The following is a 19,530-nucleotide window of genomic DNA, read 5'->3' as shown; positions in this document are numbered from 1 at the left end:
GTTAGTACCTCAGTCTGAAACATTCTTCCTTCTGCTCCTACTTATTCTTTATATATTAAATCCCCATCAATATTTCATTCCCTGACCAAGTCAAATATCCCTATCTTAGCCCTTTGTCTATTTCATTTAAACAATTCTCATGTTTGAAATCTTTTGTGTGTGTCATTATTGAATTAACAGCTATTCTTTAACTAAACTATAAGCTTTAAGAGGGGGAACTATACTTTTGGCATATAGAGAGGACTCAAAAATATTAAGTTAATATAACAATGAATTAATGAATGAGTTAATGGGAAGCATTTGAATCTGGTTAGGTCTTCTCAGTACAATAAAAGTGAACAGTTAGATCCTGCCTTCTGAGAGGGTAGTGGGGCAAAGGGAAAGCAATGATGCATAGAGAAGCCACCTCACTTAGCTGCATTCTTTTCATTGAAAATTTCACTGAACAGTGAAAGTCTCTCTAGTCTCTCATGGACTCATGTTTGGTGGTAAAGCAAAAATTAGAACATAGAAGACATATAAAGGTCAATTTCACCTTTACTGAGGAAGGGGAAGATGGATTTGTCATAGTGTGCTAATTCAGGAGTAAAGTACTACAGCAGGTTTTACTTAATAAAATAGCCAATTTAAAAATGTGTGCCATAGTGTAAGAAGGATTTCTACCTTTAAGGAGTCTCTTTATCTTTAGATGTTATGTAGCTATTTTCACTTCATTTTCGGGTTCATTTGGATAGTTTTTAAAAATCTAAAAGAGATTATAATTTTAAAATGCACCATGTATAAGTGGTATTTTTTCCTCCTATTCTTGCCTCGCTGTGAAAGTTTCAATCACTGCTGTTATGATATCAGCAACAAAAATATTTCATCTTAGAACTCAAAAGTAAAAGACAAGAAGGAGATATGAAAACAGGATTATCCTTAGGAAAAACATTTGGGATCTGAGCAGGTCTTACACATACTTCGAGATTTTCCTTTGTTTTCATATCATTCTGTTACCCCATCAGGAAATGTTATCTATTTTCCTCCATTTTATTAGTTAACTAGAGGCCCCGTGTATGAAATTTGTGTATGGGTAAGGTCCCTAGGCCTAGCCGGCGACCAGGGCTGATCGGGGCCCCCGGCCACTAGCCAGGGCCTCCTCTCCCTGGCTGCTGGTTGCCAGCCGGACTTTCCTTCATTTCATGCCACCCCCTGGTGGTCAGTGCACATCATAGCGAGTGATCAAACTCCCGGGAGGACACTTTGCATGTTAGCCTTTTATATATATAGATATGCATCAACTTTTAAAATGCCATTTCATTTAGCTTGTTATAAATTATCATAAATCACACACATTATGGTTAAAATAGATAAGGGGAATGGAGAAAATATTGGGTTCTTAACTATCAACACAGCTCTGCAAAGTAGCAAATGGAAGAATTGAGGAGGGTCAGAAAAACTACATGTTTATGTTTATTCATAAGCATCTTAATTTTTTTGTTGAAATGGTAAATGGGATTTTTTTTTTCATTTCTCTTTCTGATAGTTCATTATTGGTGTATAAAAATGCCAGAGACTTTTTGGTGTTAATTTGGTATCTTGTTACATTGCTGAATTCACTTATTAAACCTAGTAGTTTTTAATGGACTCTTTAGGGTTTTCTATGTACAATAAGCCATTAGAACAAATTGATTTCATCTATCTTCCTTCTCATCTTTAAACATATTATTTAACTAACTTTTAGCTTTTCCAAAATAAAGTCTTACTACAATAAGATTAATTAATGAAGTAAATAAAAAAAGACTACTTACAAAAAGAACATTTTAGAAATCCAGTTCTTTTGATTAGTAAACAGCTTTGGTACCAAAACAACTTCAAAGTGCTCTCTAAACATTGAATTTTCATCAGTGATCCTGCAAGCCTTAGTTCTCATCTTTCATGCTTACTCATGCAATAACTTCAAAGGAATAAAATAAAAGGATGGTAATCTCTCAAAGCAAACATTGTGTTAGGGCCAGTAATCTTGTTTTAAGCTATCATGCATTTACAACCAAATAATTGCTTCAATATACTATACTTTATTAAATATAATAATTAACATTTTGTTACAAATGAGTAAATACTCAAACCATTCAGAAATGAAATCCAAGCCCAAGGGTTTCTAAATATGAAAAAGAATTAGGGTCAAATGTCAACATCTTCAAGAGAAATAGATAATTTAAACTTGCTTTTTACTTACAGAAATATGTTCTACATATTTTATTGTTTTGTCATCTTCATTGTTATAATCCAGCCAGTGAATGTTCAAAGAACATAAAATCCTACAAATAAGTATACTGAGTATGAGTGATGAATTTACAAAAAGGCAATTATTTAAAACCAAGAGTTTCACATATAATCTTTGATCACATAAAGCAATTTATCTTTCCTAGTGGTACTCCAGTAACATGTGATTTATCAGTAGAAAAATAATCCTATCTAATAAAAGAGTAATACGCAAATTGACCATACCAACAAGCCACACCCACCAGCCAATCAGGAGCGGGTATGCAAATTAACCCAACCAAGATGGCTGCGGCCACGGAGTGAGCAGGAGGCTTGGGTTTCCCCAGCAATGGAGGAAGCCAAGCTTCCTGCATACCCTGGCCAGCAAAGGCCTTCGCTCAAGGCTACAAAGTTTCAATTATAGAAGATAAATAAATCCCAACAAAAATGGCTGCGGCCATGGAGCAAGCAGGAGGCATGGGCTTCCCAGGTGATGGAGGAAGGCAAGCTCCTGGGCTGCCCTGGCCTCTGCTGAAGGCTACAAAGTTTCAATTACAGAAGATAAATAAATGCCAGATACCAGGGCCTCCGCTTGGGTCACCGGGGGGCGTGGCCGGCCTGCAAACCACCACAGGCCCCTTGCCCAGGCCACCCCACGCCCCAAGGGGACCCTCACCCTGATCTGGGACACCCTTCGGGGCAAACCAGCTGGCCCCTACCCGTGCACCAGGCCTCTATCCTATCTAATAAAAGAGTAATATGCAAATTGACCATCACTCCAACACACAAGATGGCTGCACCCATGTGGTCAAAGATGGCTGCCTCCATGTGTACACAAGATGGCCACCACAAGATGGTCAGCAAAGGAGGGCAGTTGGGAGGGACCAGGCCTGCAAGAGAGGGCAGTTGGGGGCAATCAAGCCTGCAGGGGAGGGAAGTTAGGGTGACCAGGCCAGCAGAGGAGGGAAGTTGGGGGTTACCAGGCCTGCAGGGAAGGGCAGTTGGGGGGACCCAGGCCTGCAGGCGAGAGCAGTTGGGGGTGACCAGGCCTGCAGGGGAGGGCAGTTTGGGGTGACCAGGCCAGCAGAGGAGGGCAGTTGGGGGCAATCAGGCTGGCAGGGGAGCAGTTAGGCATCAATCAGGCTGGCAGGGGAGTGGTTTGGGGGTGATCAGGCTGGCAGGCAGAAGTGGTTAGGGGCAATCAGGAAGGCAGGCAGGCGAGCAGTTGGGAGCCAGCAGTCCTGGATTGTGAGAGGGATGTCTGACTGCCTGTTTAGGCCCGATCCTACCATGAAGGATCCTACCGTGATCGGGCCTAAACGGGCAGTCGGACATCCCTTGAGGGGTCCCAGATTGGAGAGGGTGCAGGCTGAGCTGAGGGACACACACCTCCGTGCACAAATTTCATGCACTGGACCTCTAGTAAAAAATAATTTGTAAGCTTCATGACACTTGTATGTCTAATTTTTCAGAGCAAAAGTAAGTTGAAAACCTTATCTGAATCAGCATGGTATCATCAGTAAAAATTTGGGTGATCAAGACTTTGTAAAATTAGATTGTAGAGCATTCTGAGTCAGTGCAGAAAGCTGTAATAGACACTGACTTTTGAACAAGAATTAGTCATATCATTATCAACTTTGTGGTCAGTAACTATCATCTGAGGAAGTACTGAAAACTATACCAGAGGGAACTTTAGAGGCAAAAGGTTAGATCTATGGGTTGTGGAGTGGTAGCCTTGAACCACAGGAAAACAAAAATTACGATGTACTTAAGAATTTTGCTGTTCAGATCAGGGAATGCCCTCACACTAGCAGCTTTTAAAGGTCTCTTATAACAAGGTCATGAAATGGAGACAGCATTTAAAAATTAAAAACATAATTATTCCTATCAATTTATTTTTATAAGTCAGTAATTTATGTTGGTACTACAGGTGAAAAATTGTTTTAAAAGCTATGTTGGCAAAAAAGTGTAAATGTTTTATAATATTATGGTAAAAAAGAAAAAAGGAAGGGAGCCATTGGATGTTCTCTGTAATATCTCTCTCCCTCAAGACACTGGATTTCAAAATTATCTTTTAGTTGATTGGGATATTATCTAGGTCGGTGCTTCTCCAATTTACAGTGTATAGAGAATTACTGATAGTACATTTTTGCCATCCCATCCACCAGTTACATATAAAAGGCGGTGGTGGCAGATTAAAGATGATCTCTTTTTTGATATAAACATTAAGTATAATGATTATCAATAATGCCGAATTGAAGTTTTGGAAAGGGGGTATGTGTATGTGTGTGTTTGTGTTGTGTGTACACACATGCATGTGTGTATTTGGAGAGATTGGTATTGAAGTGCTAAATGATCAAAATGGAAAAAGTGAGCAGGAAGTGGCAAATTAAAAAGCCTTGTCAAAGATTAAAGCCCTTAGGATCCAAGATGGTGGCTGACAGGACAGCAATGAGAAAGAGTGTGAGTGAGTGAGAGAGCAAAAGGGAAGTGTGTGGACATGTGGGGCATATGTGTATGTGTGAGTGAGGGACAGTTATATTCTGCAGGACTGTTGGGGACTGGTGGACCAGGCTTCCCTAGCCGGGCAGCCTCTACTACCGCTGAAATCTCTCCTGGGGCAGCTGGCTCTGCTGCAGAGACTGCATCATGTTGAAGGGGAGAGCGGCTGTGGCTGGGAGCCCTCGGACACCACCCAGGACACTACAACCACACCAGCCAGGGACCTGCTGCGTTGGCTGCGAATCCACGAACACTGAGACTCCAGTGTCCTTGGCCATAGGCTACTAAAAAGTTTGTCCAGGGGGAGACAAAATGGCGATGGAATAGGCAGATGGGTCTGGTGCCTTCTCATGGAATAGATAGAAGAAACATCTGAATCAAATAATATCCACCTGGAATTAGTGAATTAAACACAGATGGAGAGACAATCCATGGACAGAAAGGTCAGAGATAGCTGGGAGACCAACGGGATTGGGGATCTGGACTGGAGGGAGAAATGCATGAAGCCAGGAATAGAGTGTCAGAGGGAGAATAGGCTGCACCAAGTCCACGTACATTAGGAACACGTGTAGTGCTCAACTGTAGAATGATGTCCACAGGGCTCCTGGCAGCAGGGGACTCTAGATCTAAGCCCACAGCTTTGGGAGGCTGCACCAGAAAGGCAGCCTGAAATTCTGCATCAGTCGCACAGTGCCAGGGTGAGAGAGACATGCAGCAGCATGGTTACTCTGTCTTTATAATTTCCTTGCTTTTACCAGCTAAACACAGGATCTTTCAATCACAAACACTCACTTAGGCTGCAGTGCAGGGGAAGGTGGTTTTGTGGAAGCTGGGGAACAAAATAGGGAGAAGTGATCAGAAAGCCAGCTCTGGGACAGTCAGATCCTTCCAACCCTGAACAGACATTTTTCTCTCGGAGGCCAGGCCCCTCCTAGCAGCACAGATACACCCAGCCTTGAGCTCAGCAGGGAAACAAAAATTCAAAATACCCCCAGGGAGACCTCTGGGACTGGGTTGAGGGGCCATTTGGTCCTGGAAACTAATACAGTGACACCGCTACCTAGACTCTTGGGTAAATATGACTGAAAGCAGGCAGAAAAACAAAGCAGGCAGATTGATCCTGCCTGGCTGAAACCAAGGCAGTGGCATCTGACACAGAGGAGTGGTGGATCACTGGGAGCTTCAACATGGTGCTGACTATCTAGCAGGAAAATGAGACATGGCAGACAGAACAGTGGGGAGGGGTCTTAGACCAGCCCCCATGGGACATTAAATATTCAGCTAAAGTGAATGAACTTTATTACTTCACTTTTTTTTATCTTTTACTTAAGAAACTATTTTTTTTATTTTCTTTATTTTACTTTTTAAATTATTATTATTACTAGAGTCCTGGTGCATGGATTCGTGCACCAGTGGAGTCCTTCAGCCTGGCCTGCAGGGATCAGGCTGAGGCTGGCATTCCAACATTCCCTGAGGGGTCCCAGAGTGCAAGAGACCGCTCTGAAAAGTAGCTGTCACTTGACAGCTCCTCTGTTGAGCATCTGCCCCCTGTTGGTCGGTGCATGTCATAGCTACCAGACAGTCGGCTGGTCAAACAGTCAGACAGTCGGCTGGTCAAACAGTCAGACAGTCACTTAGGCACACACACATTTATAAATTTTAAATTTTTTAAATTTTTATTTTACATTCTATTTTTATTTTATTATTATTTTTATCATTATTTTACCCTATCTTATTTTTTCCTTTATGCCAACCCTTTCTTCCTCACTTCCCTCTTTTTCATCTTGTTTCTCTTTTCCTGTTCCTGCATTAGTTTTTCTCTCTCCTTTCTTTTTACTCCTTAAAAATTTATCTTCTTTATCTGTTTTATTGATGCATTACTATTATAGTAGTCTCTGTTGGCTTACTCCTGAGTAGGAGTGGCTGGGGATTGAGAAAAATGAAAGAAAGAGACAAGACACGGAGATAGAAGGAAAAAGCTGGAGCTGGGTGGGACCGCTGCCCTCTTCTGATTGAGAGACAGTGACCCAGAGCAGATGCAGCATGTTTATTTTATACCCCCAAATACCAGGAAGTTTTCCTATTCGTTCCTGGTGCTTGGCTGGATTTACATAATAAAACCCACCCCCTGCACCTGGGCTGAAATGGTCAAGCTGACAACACTTCTGCCTTTTGGCAGAATGTGTTTCCAGGGCGTGGCTTTGCCGACTGCCCTGGATTCAGCTGACAATTTAAAGAAATGCCCATGTGCCTTCCTAGGTGTTCTCTACACCTGGTACTGGCACAAGAACAGACATACAGACCAATGGAACAGAACAGATAACCCAGAAATAGACCTAAGCATTATGCTCAAATAATATTTGACAAAGGAGGAAAGAGCATATAATGAACTGATGACAGTCTCTTCAATAAATGGTGCTGGAATATTTGGTCAAAACATGTAAGACAATGAAACTAGATCACCAACTTACACCATCTAAAAAAAACAAATTCAAAATGGTTAAAGGACTTAAATGTAAGTCGGGAAACCATACAAATTTTAGAAGACTCCATAGTCAGCAAAATATCAGACATATTTAGTAGAAATATCTTTACTGATACAGCTCCTAGGGCAAGGGTAACTAAAGAGAAAATAAACAAATGGGACTACATCAAAATAAAAAGTTTCTGCACAGCAAAAGAAACCATCAACAAAACAACAAGAAATCCCACTGCATTTGAGAACATATTTGCCAATGCTATTTCAGATAAGGGTTTAATCTTCAACATTTACAGGGAACTCATAGAACTTAACAAAAGAATGATAAACAATCCAATCAAAATACGGGCAAAGGACCTAAATAGATCCTTTTCAAAAGAGGACATACAGAAAGCAAGAGACATCTGAAAACATGCTCAAAGTCACTAATCATCCGAGAGATGCAAATCAAAACAACAATGAGGTACTATCTTACACCTGTCAGAATGGCTATCATCAACAAATCAACAAATGACAAGTGCTGTCAAGGATGTGGAGAAAAAGGAACCCTCGTGCACTGCTGGTGGGAATGCAGACTGGTGCACCCACTGTAGAAAATAATACTCAGTTTCCCCAAAAAGTTAAGAATGGAACTCCCATTTGACCCAGTAATACCAATTCTAGGAATATACCCCAAGAAACCTGAAATACCAATCAGAAAGGATATATTCACCCCTATGTTCATAGCAGCACAATTTACTATAGCTAAGATCTGGAAACTGCCTTAGTGGCTATCAGCAGATGAGTGGATTAATAAACTGTGGTACATCTACACAATGGAATACTACACTGCTATAAAAATGAAGGAACTTTTATCATTTGCAGCAGCATGGATGGAACTGGAGAGCATTATGCTAAGTGAAATAAGCCAGTCAGAGAAAGATAAATATCACATGATCTCACTCACATGTGAGATATAATGATCAACATAAACAAATGAACAAAAATAGATTCAGAGACAAGGTAGCACCAAACAGACCATCCAACCTCAGAGAGAAGGCAGCGGGGAGGCGGGGAAGAGGGTTAGAGAGCAACCAAAGAACTTGTATGCATGCATATCAGCATAACCAATGGATGCAGACACTGGGGCGGTGGGAGCTTGCCCTCAGGGGTGGCTTGGGGGGGTCAATTGGGAAAAAAGGAGACATGTAATACTTTAAACAATAAATATATAAATTAAAAAATAATAAAAAATAAAAAGCCCTGTCAAGTGGGAAGAGAAAAATAGGGAATGAAAGATATATTGGGTGTCAGGCAAGAGTGGCTGGAATTTGTTATTTTTTAGATAAAAATGGGAATTGAGGGTGACTACTTAGTAAGTATAAAAACATAGTGGTCTACATATAAAAATTCTACCTTCTTCCAATGGTAGGGAACCAATAAGTGAAGTTAAAGTAACTCCTCTTAAATTTCTGAAGAAAATACTCTATCTATAATAATAGGAGGCCTAATATGCTAATTAGACCGGATGTCCTTCCAGATGACCTTCCAGATGAAGCCAGGGTTGTGAGGGAAGCAGGGTCTCAGGTGCCTGCTGGCCCAGGTTTCAGGTGTCAGAGGGAAGCGGTGCCAGCAGCCGGGGGAAGGAAGGCCTTCTCTTACACTAAATTCATGCATCGGGCCTCTAATATATATCTATATCTATATCTATATCTATATCTATATCTATATCTATATCTATATCTATATCTATATCTATATCTATATCTATATCTATATCTATATCTATATATCTATGTATATCTATTATTCTATATATATATCTATATATCTATCTATATTTCTATATATCCATATATCTATATATCTATATATGTCTATATCTAAAGATATTTATCTATATATCTATATCTATATCTATATCTATATCTATATCTATATCTATATCTATATCTATATCTATATCTATATCTATATCTATATCTATATCTATATCATCTATATCTATATCTATCTGTATCTATATATATATATATATCTGTATCTATCTATCTATATATATACTAGAGGCCCAGTACATGAAATTTGTGCATGGGGGGGGGGGGGGAGTGTCCCTCAGCCCAGCCTGCATTGTCTCCAATCTGGGACCCCTCAAGGGATGCCCGACTGCCTGTGAGGCCCAGTCAGATATCCCTCTCACAATCCAGGACTGCTGGCTTACAACCACTCGCCTGCCTGCCTGATTGCCCCTAACTGCTTCTGCCTGCCAGCCTGATCACCCCCTAACCACTCCCCTGCTAGCCTGATTGATGCCTAACTGCTCCCCTGCCAGCCCTATTGCCCTTAATTGCCCTCCCCTGCCGGCCTGATCACCCCTAACTGCCCTCCCCTGCCAGCATGGTTGCCCCTAACTGTCCTCCCCTGCAGGCCTGGTCATCCCCAACTGTCCTCCCCTGATGGCCCAGTCACCCAAAACTGCCCTCCCTTGTCAGCCTGGTCACCCCTAAATGCCCTCCCCCGCAGGCCTGGTCCCCCCCAACTGCCCTCCCCTGCAGGCCTCATTGCCCCCAACTGCCCTCCCTTGCAGGCCTGGTCCCTCCCAACTGCCCTCCCCTGCTGGCCTGATAGCCCACAACTGCCCTCCCCTGCTGGCCATCTTGTGGTGGCCATCTTGTGTATTGGAGTGATGGTCAATTTGCATATTACCCTGTTATTAGATTGGATATCTTTATCTAATCTATACCCATATCATCTATAATCTGTCTATATAAATTCATTAAATGAAGTCATTAGGGAATTATTTTTAGTTTATATATTTCCTAAGTGTCTTTAGAAGAGACTGAGAAAATAGGGCCTGTTATTTTTTCCACAGCAACACACATTAATATAACCATACGATTTACATTCCTAAAACCTTCCTTCCTTCCTTCCTTCCTTCCTTCCTTCCTTCCTTCCTTCCTTCCTTCCTTCCTTCCTTCCTTGTCTTTCTTTATTTCATGGTTGTTTCTATTACTGTGCAGAAGTTTTTATTTTGATGTAGTCCAATTTGTTTATTTTCTCTTTAGTTTCCATTGCCCTAGGAGCTGTATCACTAAAGATATTGCTACGACATATGTCTGATATTTTACTGCCTATGGAGTCTTCTAAGATTATTATGGTTTCCCATCTTATGTTGAAGTCCTTTATCCACTTTGAATTTATTTTTGTGTATGGTGTAACTTGGTGGTCTAGTTTCATTTTTTTGCATGTATCTGACCAATTTTCCCAACACCATTTATTGAAGAGACAGTCTTGACTGCATTGTATGCTCTTGCCACCTTTGTCAAATATTATTTGAGTATAATGGCTTGGATGTATTTATGGGGTCTCTGTTCTGTTCCATTGATCTATATACCTGTTCTTGTGGTAGTACCAGGCTCTTTTCATTATGGCGGGTTTGTAGTATAACTTGAAATCTCCTATTGTAATTCCTCCATCTTTTTTTTTCTACCTAAAATTGCTTCAGCCTATTTGGGGTCTTTTTTCATTTCATTTAAATTTTTGGAGTTTTATTCTAGATCTGTGAAATATGCTGTTGGTATTTTAATAGGGATTACATTGAATCTGTAGATTGCCTTGGGTAGTATGGACAATTTAATGATGTTGATTCTACCAATCCATGAATACAGTATATTCTTCCACTTGTTTATATCTCCTTCTATCTCTTTTTTCAGTGTCCTGTAGTTTTCCAAGTACAGGTATTTGGCCTCCTTCGTTAAGTTTAGTCCTAACTGTTAATTTTTTTTGTTACAATGGTAAATGGGATTGTTTGTTTAGTTTCTCTTTCTGAGCATTCCTTATTGGTGTGTATACAAGCCATCAATTTTTGGGTGTTGATTTTGTATCCTGCTACATTGATAAATTCACTTATTAAATTTAATAGTTTTTTTGGTGGAGTCTTTAGGTTTTCTATGTACAATATCATGTCATCTGCTAATAATGAGAGTTTTACATCCTTCTTTCCAATTTGGATGCCTTTTATTTCTTCCTCTTGTCTGATCGCTGTGGCTAGCACTTCCAGTACTATGTTGAATAAGAGTGGTGAAAGCTGACATCCCTGTCTTGTTCTGGTTCTTATGGGAAATGGCTTTAGCTTTTCCCCATTGAGTATGATGTTGGCTATAGGTTTGTCATATAACGCTTTTATTATGTTCAGGTATGATCCCTCTATTCCCACTTTCCTGAGAGTTTTTTTTTTAATAAAAAATGTGTGTTGGATTTTATCAAATATGCTCTTTTTCTGCTTCTCTTGATATGATCATGTGATTTTTGTTTTTCAATTTGTTTATGTGATGTATCATGTTTATTGATTTGAAAATATTATACCAGCCTTGCATCCCTGGAATAAGTCCCACTTGGTCATGGTGTATGATCGTTTTAATATATTGCTGGACATGATTTGCTAATATTTTGTTGAGGATTTTAGCATCTATGTTAATCAGAGATATTGGCTTGTAATTCTCTTTATCTGTAATTTCTTTATCTGGTTTTGGAATAAGGATAGTGCTCACCTCATAAAAAGAGCTTGGAAGTGTTCCTTCCTCATGGATTTTCTGAAATAGGTTGAGGAGCATAGGTGTTCATTCTTTGAATATTTGGTAAAACTCCCCGGTAAAGCCATCTGGGCTTTACTTTTTGTTTGCTGGGAGGTTTTATTACTGTTTCTATTTCATCAGTTGTTATTGGCCTATTCATTTTTTCTGATTGCTCCTGATTCAGTTTTGGGACATTGTATTTTTCTAGACATTTGTCATTTCATGGACATTGTCCAGCATATAGTTGTTCATAGTATTTCCTTACAATCCTTTGTATTTCTGTGGTGTCAGTGGATACTTCTCCACTTTCACTTCTGATTTTACTTATTTGGGTCCTTGTTCTTTGTTTCTGTCAAGTCTAGTTAATGGTATATCAATTTTGTTTATCCTTTCAAAGAACCAGCTCTTGGTTTCATCGAGTTTTTGTGTTTTTTGTTTGTTTGTTTGTTTGTTTTTGTCTCTGTTATTTACTTTGGCTATGTTTATTATTTCCTTCCCTCTACTTACTCTGGGTTTTTCTTGTTCTTTCTAGTTCTTTAAGTTGTAAGGCTAGTTTGTTGTTGATTTTCCTGTTTTCTTGAGGTATGCCTGTAGTGCTTTGAACTTGCCTATTAGGACTGCTTTTGTTGTGTCCCAGACATTTTGGGTTGCTGTGTGTTCATTTTCATTTGTTTCCAGGAAGGTTTTTATTTCTTTCTTGATCTCGTTGGTAACCCATTCATTGTTTAATAACATGTTAGTTAGCCTTCATGTGTTTGAATGTTTTGGGGTACTTTTACTGTAGTTGATTTTAATTTCATTCCACTGTGATCTAAGAAGATGCTTGATATGATTTCAATCATCTTGAACTTGTAGAAACTTGTTTTGTGTCCTGACATGTGGTCTATCTTTGTGAATGATCCATGTGCACTTGAGAAGAATGTATATTCTCCTGTGTTGGGATGAAATATTCTATCAATGTCTATTAAATTCATCTGATCCAGTGTGTCCTTTAGAGTCACTGTTAATAGGTTAAGTTTTTGTCTGGAAGATCTATCCAGTGAAGTCAGCAGGGTGTTAAAGTCCCCTACTATGATTGTGTTTTTGTTGATCTCTCCATTAAAGTCCTCTAGAAGGTTTTTATATATTTAGAAACTCCTATATTGAGTGCATATATGTTTACCAGGGTTATAGCCTCTTGTTTGATTTATCCCTTCAGTATTATGTAGTGACTTTGTTGTCTCTTGTGATGGCCTTCATTTTGAAGTCTATTTTGTCAGAAATGAGTATTGCTACTCCATTTTTTTTTCCTTTTCCATTTGCTTTGAAATTTTTTTTAATCCTATCACTCTCATCTTGTGTGTGTCTTTTGTTCTGAGGTGGGTCTCTTGTAGACAGCATATAGTTGGGTCATGTTTTTGTATCCATTCAGCTACCCTATTCCTTTTGATTGAATCATTTAATCAACTTACATTTAAGGTTATTATTGATAGGTACTTATTTATTGCCATTTTAATTCTGTATGCCTAGGATTCTCTCTCTGTTTCTTTTTATCATTACAGCAGTTCCTTTAGTATTTCTTGTTAAATGCTCGCTTGGTTGTGATACATTCCTTTAGCCATTTTTTTTTTTTTGGTCTGGGAAGCTCTTTATTTTACCTTCTATTTTGAATGATAGCCTTGTTGGACATAGTAATCTTGGTTTCACATCTTTGCTTTCCACTATCTTGAGTACTTCATCTTATTCCCTTCTGGCCTATAGAGCAGTGGTTCTCAACCTTTCTAATGCCGTGACCCTTTCTAATGCCGCAACCCTTTTCTTAGGCTCTACAGCAGCGGTTCTCAACCTGTGGATCGTGACCCAAAGGTTGAGAACCGCTAGCAGGGTTGCCTAAGACCATCGAAAAACACAGATATTTACATTACAATTCATTAACAGTAGCAAAATTATAGTTATTAAGTAGCAACGAAAATAATTTTATGGTTGGGGGTCACCACAATATGAGGAACTGTTTGAAGGGTCATGGCATTAGAAAGGTTGAGAACCACTGCTATAGAGTTTGTGATGGGAAATTAGGTGTCAGCCTTATGGGAGCTCCTTTCTAGGTAACAGTTCTTTTTCCTCTTGCTGCTTTAAGATTCACTCTTTGTCTTTAATTTTTGGCATTTTAATTATGATTAAAATGTCTGGTCATGGGCCTGTTTGGGTTCTTCTTGCTTAGAGTTCTCTGTGCCGCCTGAACTTGTGTGAGTTTTTCCTTTACCAGTTTAGGGAAGTTTTCTGTCATTGTTTCTTCAAACACATTCTCTATCCATTACTCCCTTTCTGCCTCTTCTGGCACAATTATTATTTGAATATTGTTGTTTCATGTTGTCTCACAGCTCCCTTAACCCTTTGCACTCGCTTTTTTCTCGATTCCTTTATTCTACTTGGGATTTAATTTTTTAAATACCCCAGATTTTACAAAGCGTAGCAGTAGAATAAAAAACTGGAGTTTCTTTTCATACAAACTTATTTATTTGGATTTTTTTATATTTCAAATTATTGATACAGTCAAAGAGTATAAAAAGAGCTGCTATCGATGCTAACCGTGTCGAGTCTCACTTGACATCCGAGTGCAAAAGGTTAAGCTGTCCTCCTGTTTTGTAAAAATTTTTTTTCTTTTTGGTTCTCTGATTAAGTGATTTTTTCAACCCTGTTTCTAATTCGCTGATTTGGTCCTCAACTTCCCCTAATACGTTGTTTTTTCCTTCCATGTGTTCTTTATTTGTGTTATTTCAGTATTTATTTCTGACCTTTTTTTTTTTTTTTTCAGAGTTACTCTATCTTTTTTCAAGCTGTTGAGTTTCTTTGCCATCAATAGTCTGAACTGTTTCAGATAAATTTCTTTTTTTTTTTTTAATATTTTTATTGAGGTATTATATGTGTACATATCTTACTATTACCCCCCCCCACCCCACACCCACACATGCCCTCCCCCCCCAGAGTTTTGCGTCCATTGTTTATGCTTATATGCATGCATACAAGTCCTTCGTTTGATTTCATAACTCCCCCACCTTTCCCAAACTTTCCCCTTGTACTTTGAAAGTCTGTTTGATGCTTTACTGTCTCTGTATCTATCTTTTTGTTCACCACTTTATAATGTTCTTTACTATCCCTAAATGAGTGAGATCATGTGGTATTTTTCTTTCATTGACTGGCTTATTTCACTTAGCATAATGTTCTCCAATTCCATCCAGGTTGCTGCAAATGATGAGAATTCCTTCTTTTTTATGGCAGCATAGTATTCCATTGTGTAGATGTACCACAGTTTTCTAATCCAGTCATCTGCTGATGGGCACCTAGGCTGTTTCCAAATCTTAGCTATTGTAAATTGTGCTGCTATGAACATAGTGGTGCATATATCCTTTCTGATTGGTGTTTCTAGTTTCTTCGGATATATTCCCAGGAGTGGGATTACTGGGTCAAATGGGAGTTCCATTTTCAGTTTTTTGAGGAAACTCCATACTGTTCTCCACAGTGGCTGCACCAGTCTGCATTCTCACCAGCAGTGCACGAGGGTTCCTTTTTCTCCGCATCCTCGCCAACACTTGTTGTTTGTTGATTTGTTGATGATAGCCATTCTGACAGGTGTGAGATGGTACCTCATTGTTGTTTTGATTTGCATCTCTCGGATTCAGATAAATTTCTTATCTTTGCTTCATTTATCTCTTCTTCTGTAGAATTCTGTTTTTCTTTCATTTGGATTTTTTCTTTGTCTCCTCATTTTGGCCCTGTTTGGGTTTGTGTTAGGTAGATCCTCTATGCATCTCAATCTCTAGTGCAGGCAGTGTCAAATGCTGTTTCTGACTAAATAGACCAGGCAAAGACCACCTCTGTCTACAGACTGATAAGATTCTGACTTGAATAGCCCCAGACAATTGTCCTCAGGTGAGGGGAGAGTTTTTTCAACAGGGTGGATGGTTGCTTCTGCCTGGAGGCTAATTGTTATTTTTAGTCTCTTAAGTTGCCTCAGGGCAAGGTGTTTTACAATAGGATGGGTCAACTATCTTCTCCCCAGGCAAAGCAAATGTCTGTGTGGGAAAGATATCCTCTGCTGTGTGAGGGAATGACTTAGCACTGGAAACTGGGGGTATCTGCCTTCTGTGCTCTAACCCCCACTTCCCCAATTCTAGCATCTGCTCACACAGCTCCAGTCCATTCTGCTCTCCCTCTGATGGAGCACAACGTGGGTGGTTCCACAAGGAATTTTTTGCATTGGCCCTTTAAGAGGGTTCCTTAAATTCCAGTTGTCTCTTCCTGGCAGACAACTACCCTGCTGCTTTTCACAGCCACATGTTATGTGTGTACCATTCTCAGGAGTGGTTCTCTCTGCTGGTGGGCCCATCTTGGGGATTAGACCCCAGAATTCTCAGTGGCAACCCCCAACAGCTGAGATATCTCTCCAGAATGTCAGTTGCTTTCAGTGGGTGCCTGGCCAGCCCCTTTGTGCCTTTGCCCCTCCTACCAGGCTCTATGCAGTCTCTATGTTTGGTCCTTGTGTATCAGGGTTCTCTCCTGTGAGTATTCCATTGATTATTCTGGAAGTTTTCTGTATTTTAGTTGTAATTGCGTTTGTTTCTGGGAGCATGTTCATGAAGCATCCATTTACTCTGCCACCATTTTTAATCTTCTGTAGGTTTATTTTTAAATTCCATGAGTTTTTGTTATTGCACTGAAAATGCTGGGAACAGGAGGGACATCGGGAACAGGAGACAGCCAATCCTTTGGTACAGGTATTGTTAAATTTCTATTCTTCTATCCAAAACCAAAGAAGAAAAGGTTGCTAATTAAGTTGAAAATTGGAAAGAAAGGATAAAGACATAATATCTTTATAACATGGAAAATCTGCCATATCCTATATCTATGTACACATCAGAAGGGCAGGAATAGGGCTCTTTTCACATTCTGAACATCACCTAGTTCTTTGTTAAGCAATGAAGCTGTCCTGAACTTTATCCAAGGTAAATAATTGGGATACTTTTGTTTACATATTTTTCAGTGAAAGTGAAAATAAGCCAAAAAATCTAAATTGAATTTGAAAGAAAAGGGAAACTTAGGTTTTTAGGAAATACAAGAAGGTCTGCCTGCCAGAAATGCATTCTCATTCCTGAAGAATGTTGGTTCTAAACTAGCCTTCTATGTAAAGCTTAGTCCTGGGGGAGTGTGAAATGCTGTGTTTGTAATTGACAATTGAAAGAGAGAGAAATAAGTCAGTTACACTCTTCAAGACCATACTTACAAAGAGAAAACAGGCACCAATCATGGCTGCTTTGACCCTCACATCTAAATCAGCAGGAACATGAATCCCAAAGTTGTCAGCGTTGGTGAAGACATTGTTTACAAACCCGGACCAGTACTTTGAAATCTTCCCAATTGTAAGATTTTCATTAATGGTCTTCACCTTTAAAAAGAAAATAAGAGGAAGGTAAATAGATGGTCTTATATTTCTTCACATACTTATTTCATGAGAGATTATTTATTTTATTCATCATCTCTAAATGACAATATGATGTTACTCATTCCTTTATATAAGCACACGTTTATATATTTAACTTTCCATTTCACTCTTCAGGACTTTTGCTTTCCTGATAGTGTTCTAATTCATCATAAAATTTTGTTTTGTATACAGATGGAGAATGTAATAGCAATACACAATTAAGGCCAGCCGACCACAAGATGGCAGCAAGTACATAGTTTCAATTACCTAACCAAAAAGGTAATTCCTTTACTGGAGGTCCAAATTTTAAACCTCATTTCCTCAAAAAAAAAAAAAAAAAAAAAAAAAAAAAGAAAGAGAGAGAAAGAAAGAGAGAAAGAACGGAAAAAAGATAAAGGCTTTAGAAGGAATTAGCTTCACTTCTAGGTGCAATTTGTTAACTTCTAAATTTTATTACTGATTTTATAAGTACAAACACATTTAAATTTTATTAGCCATTGCTTAATCTCATTTTTATATTACACTTAGACATTTACTAGCTAATTTATTTAATAACCAACCATAAGCACTATTTTTGCATTAAAGAGTCCTAATATACCACACAGGAAGTTCAGACTAATTTGACATAAAAAATATCTATAGTCCTTTCCAGCTAGGTGTTCACAATGAAACTTTATCAGCTATTCATTTGCTTGCCTTGTTTCCCATTCAAAGGCTGAAAGTGATTCAATATAAACTTTTATTTTCAATATGTCAGTAGAAGGTAGAAAATAGAGAAAGTTACTTAGGACATCCCTATACCCAGAATACTAAAACACTTATAAGTTCTTGTTTGATCATAGGGCATGTTTTTATTTATTTATTTATTATTTTTTTAAATAAATCTTTATTGTTCAGATTATTACAATTGTTACTCTTTTTTTCCCCCATAGCTTCCCTTTTCACATTCTGAACATCACCTAGTTCTTTGTTAAGCAATGAAGCTGTCCTGAACTTTATCCAAGGTAAATAATTGGGATACTATTGTTTACATATTTATTATGTAATTTTTTATTTATTCATTCATGAATACCACCCTCTGCCCTTACCCGCCCCCCCCCCCCACAGTGTCCTCCTCCATAGGTGTACGCTTTTTGTTCAGTCTCTTCCCGCACCCCCCACTCCTCTTTTCCTCCAAGAATTGTCAGTCCACTCCCTTTCTATGCCCCTGATTCTATTATATTCACCAGTTAGTACTGTTCATCAGATTTTTTATTCCCTTGGTTTTTAGATTCACTTGTTGATAGTTACCTATTTGTTGTTCATAATTTTTATCTTTATCTTCTTCCTCCTCTTCTTAAAGAATACCTTTCAACATTTCATATAATTCTGGTTTGGTGGTGATGGACTCCTTTAGCTTTTTCTTATCTGTGAAGCTCTTTATCTGGCCTTCAATTCTGAATGATAGCTTTGCTGGGTAGAGTAATCTTGGTTGTAGGTTCTTGCAATTCATCACTTTGAATATTTCTTGCCATTCCCTTCTGGCCTGCATAGTTTCTGTTGAGAAATCAGCTGACAATTGTATGGGTGCTCCCTTATAGGTAACTAACTGTTTTTCTCTTGCTGCTTTTAATATTCTCTCTTTGTCTTTTGCTCTTGGCAATTTAATTATGATGTGTCTTGGTGTGGTCCTCTTTGGATTCCTTTTGTTTGGGGTTCTGTGTGCTTCCTGGACTTGTAAGTCTATTTCTTTCATCAGGTGGGGGAAGTTTTCTGTCACTATTTCTTCAAATAGGTTTTCAGTATCTTTCTCTCTCTCTTCTTCTGGGACCCCCATAATTCTTATGTTGGTACGCTTGAAGTTGTCCCAGAGGCTTCTTACACTATTTTCAACTTTTTATGTTCTTTTTGTTTTTTCAGAGGAGTGATTTTTGCTTCTTGGTATTCCAAATCTTTGACTTGATTCTTGTGATCCTCTAGTCTGCTTTTAGGTTTCTGTATAATATTTTTTATTTCAGTCAGTGTATACTTTATTTCTAGTTGATCCCTTTTCATGTCCTCGAGGTTCTCGTTTAATTTATCGGCATGTTTTTATACTTTATTCTTAGGAGAGCCATGCCAAGTCCTTTTGGAATGGAGTGGAGTTAAGAGATCTCCTTTTGCAAAATTTACATTGTATCCTATGTCAATGCTGTTAAACTGAATGTCCTAGGTGGTATACATGAATGAATAAATAAAAAATTAACATACAGTTTAAATAAGACCATATCCTCTGCCTAAGGTGGAGAAACTAAGATAGTTCATATTGACATGCA

At 38.8% G+C, this 19,530-nt stretch overlaps 1 protein-coding gene across 1 annotated transcript in view; it reads right to left on the bottom strand.

Moving 5' to 3' along the window:
- PLSCR5 (phospholipid scramblase family member 5) overlaps nt 1-19,530 on the bottom strand; it is a 73,091-nt gene that overhangs the window by 8,275 nt on the left and 45,286 nt on the right. The window contains exon 6 of the mRNA XM_054710375.1: nt 17,039-17,200. Within this exon, the coding sequence (XP_054566350.1) occupies nt 17,039-17,200 (162 nt within the window). The remainder of the gene's footprint in view (nt 1-17,038; nt 17,201-19,530) is intronic.

The sequence above is a fragment of the Eptesicus fuscus genome, chromosome 3, assembly GCF_027574615.1.
Source record: "Eptesicus fuscus isolate TK198812 chromosome 3, DD_ASM_mEF_20220401, whole genome shotgun sequence".
Classification (NCBI taxonomy): domain Eukaryota; kingdom Metazoa; phylum Chordata; class Mammalia; order Chiroptera; family Vespertilionidae; genus Eptesicus; species Eptesicus fuscus.
The sequence above is the reverse complement of the archived record's forward strand: the minus strand, read 5'-3'. Positions and strand labels throughout refer to the sequence as shown.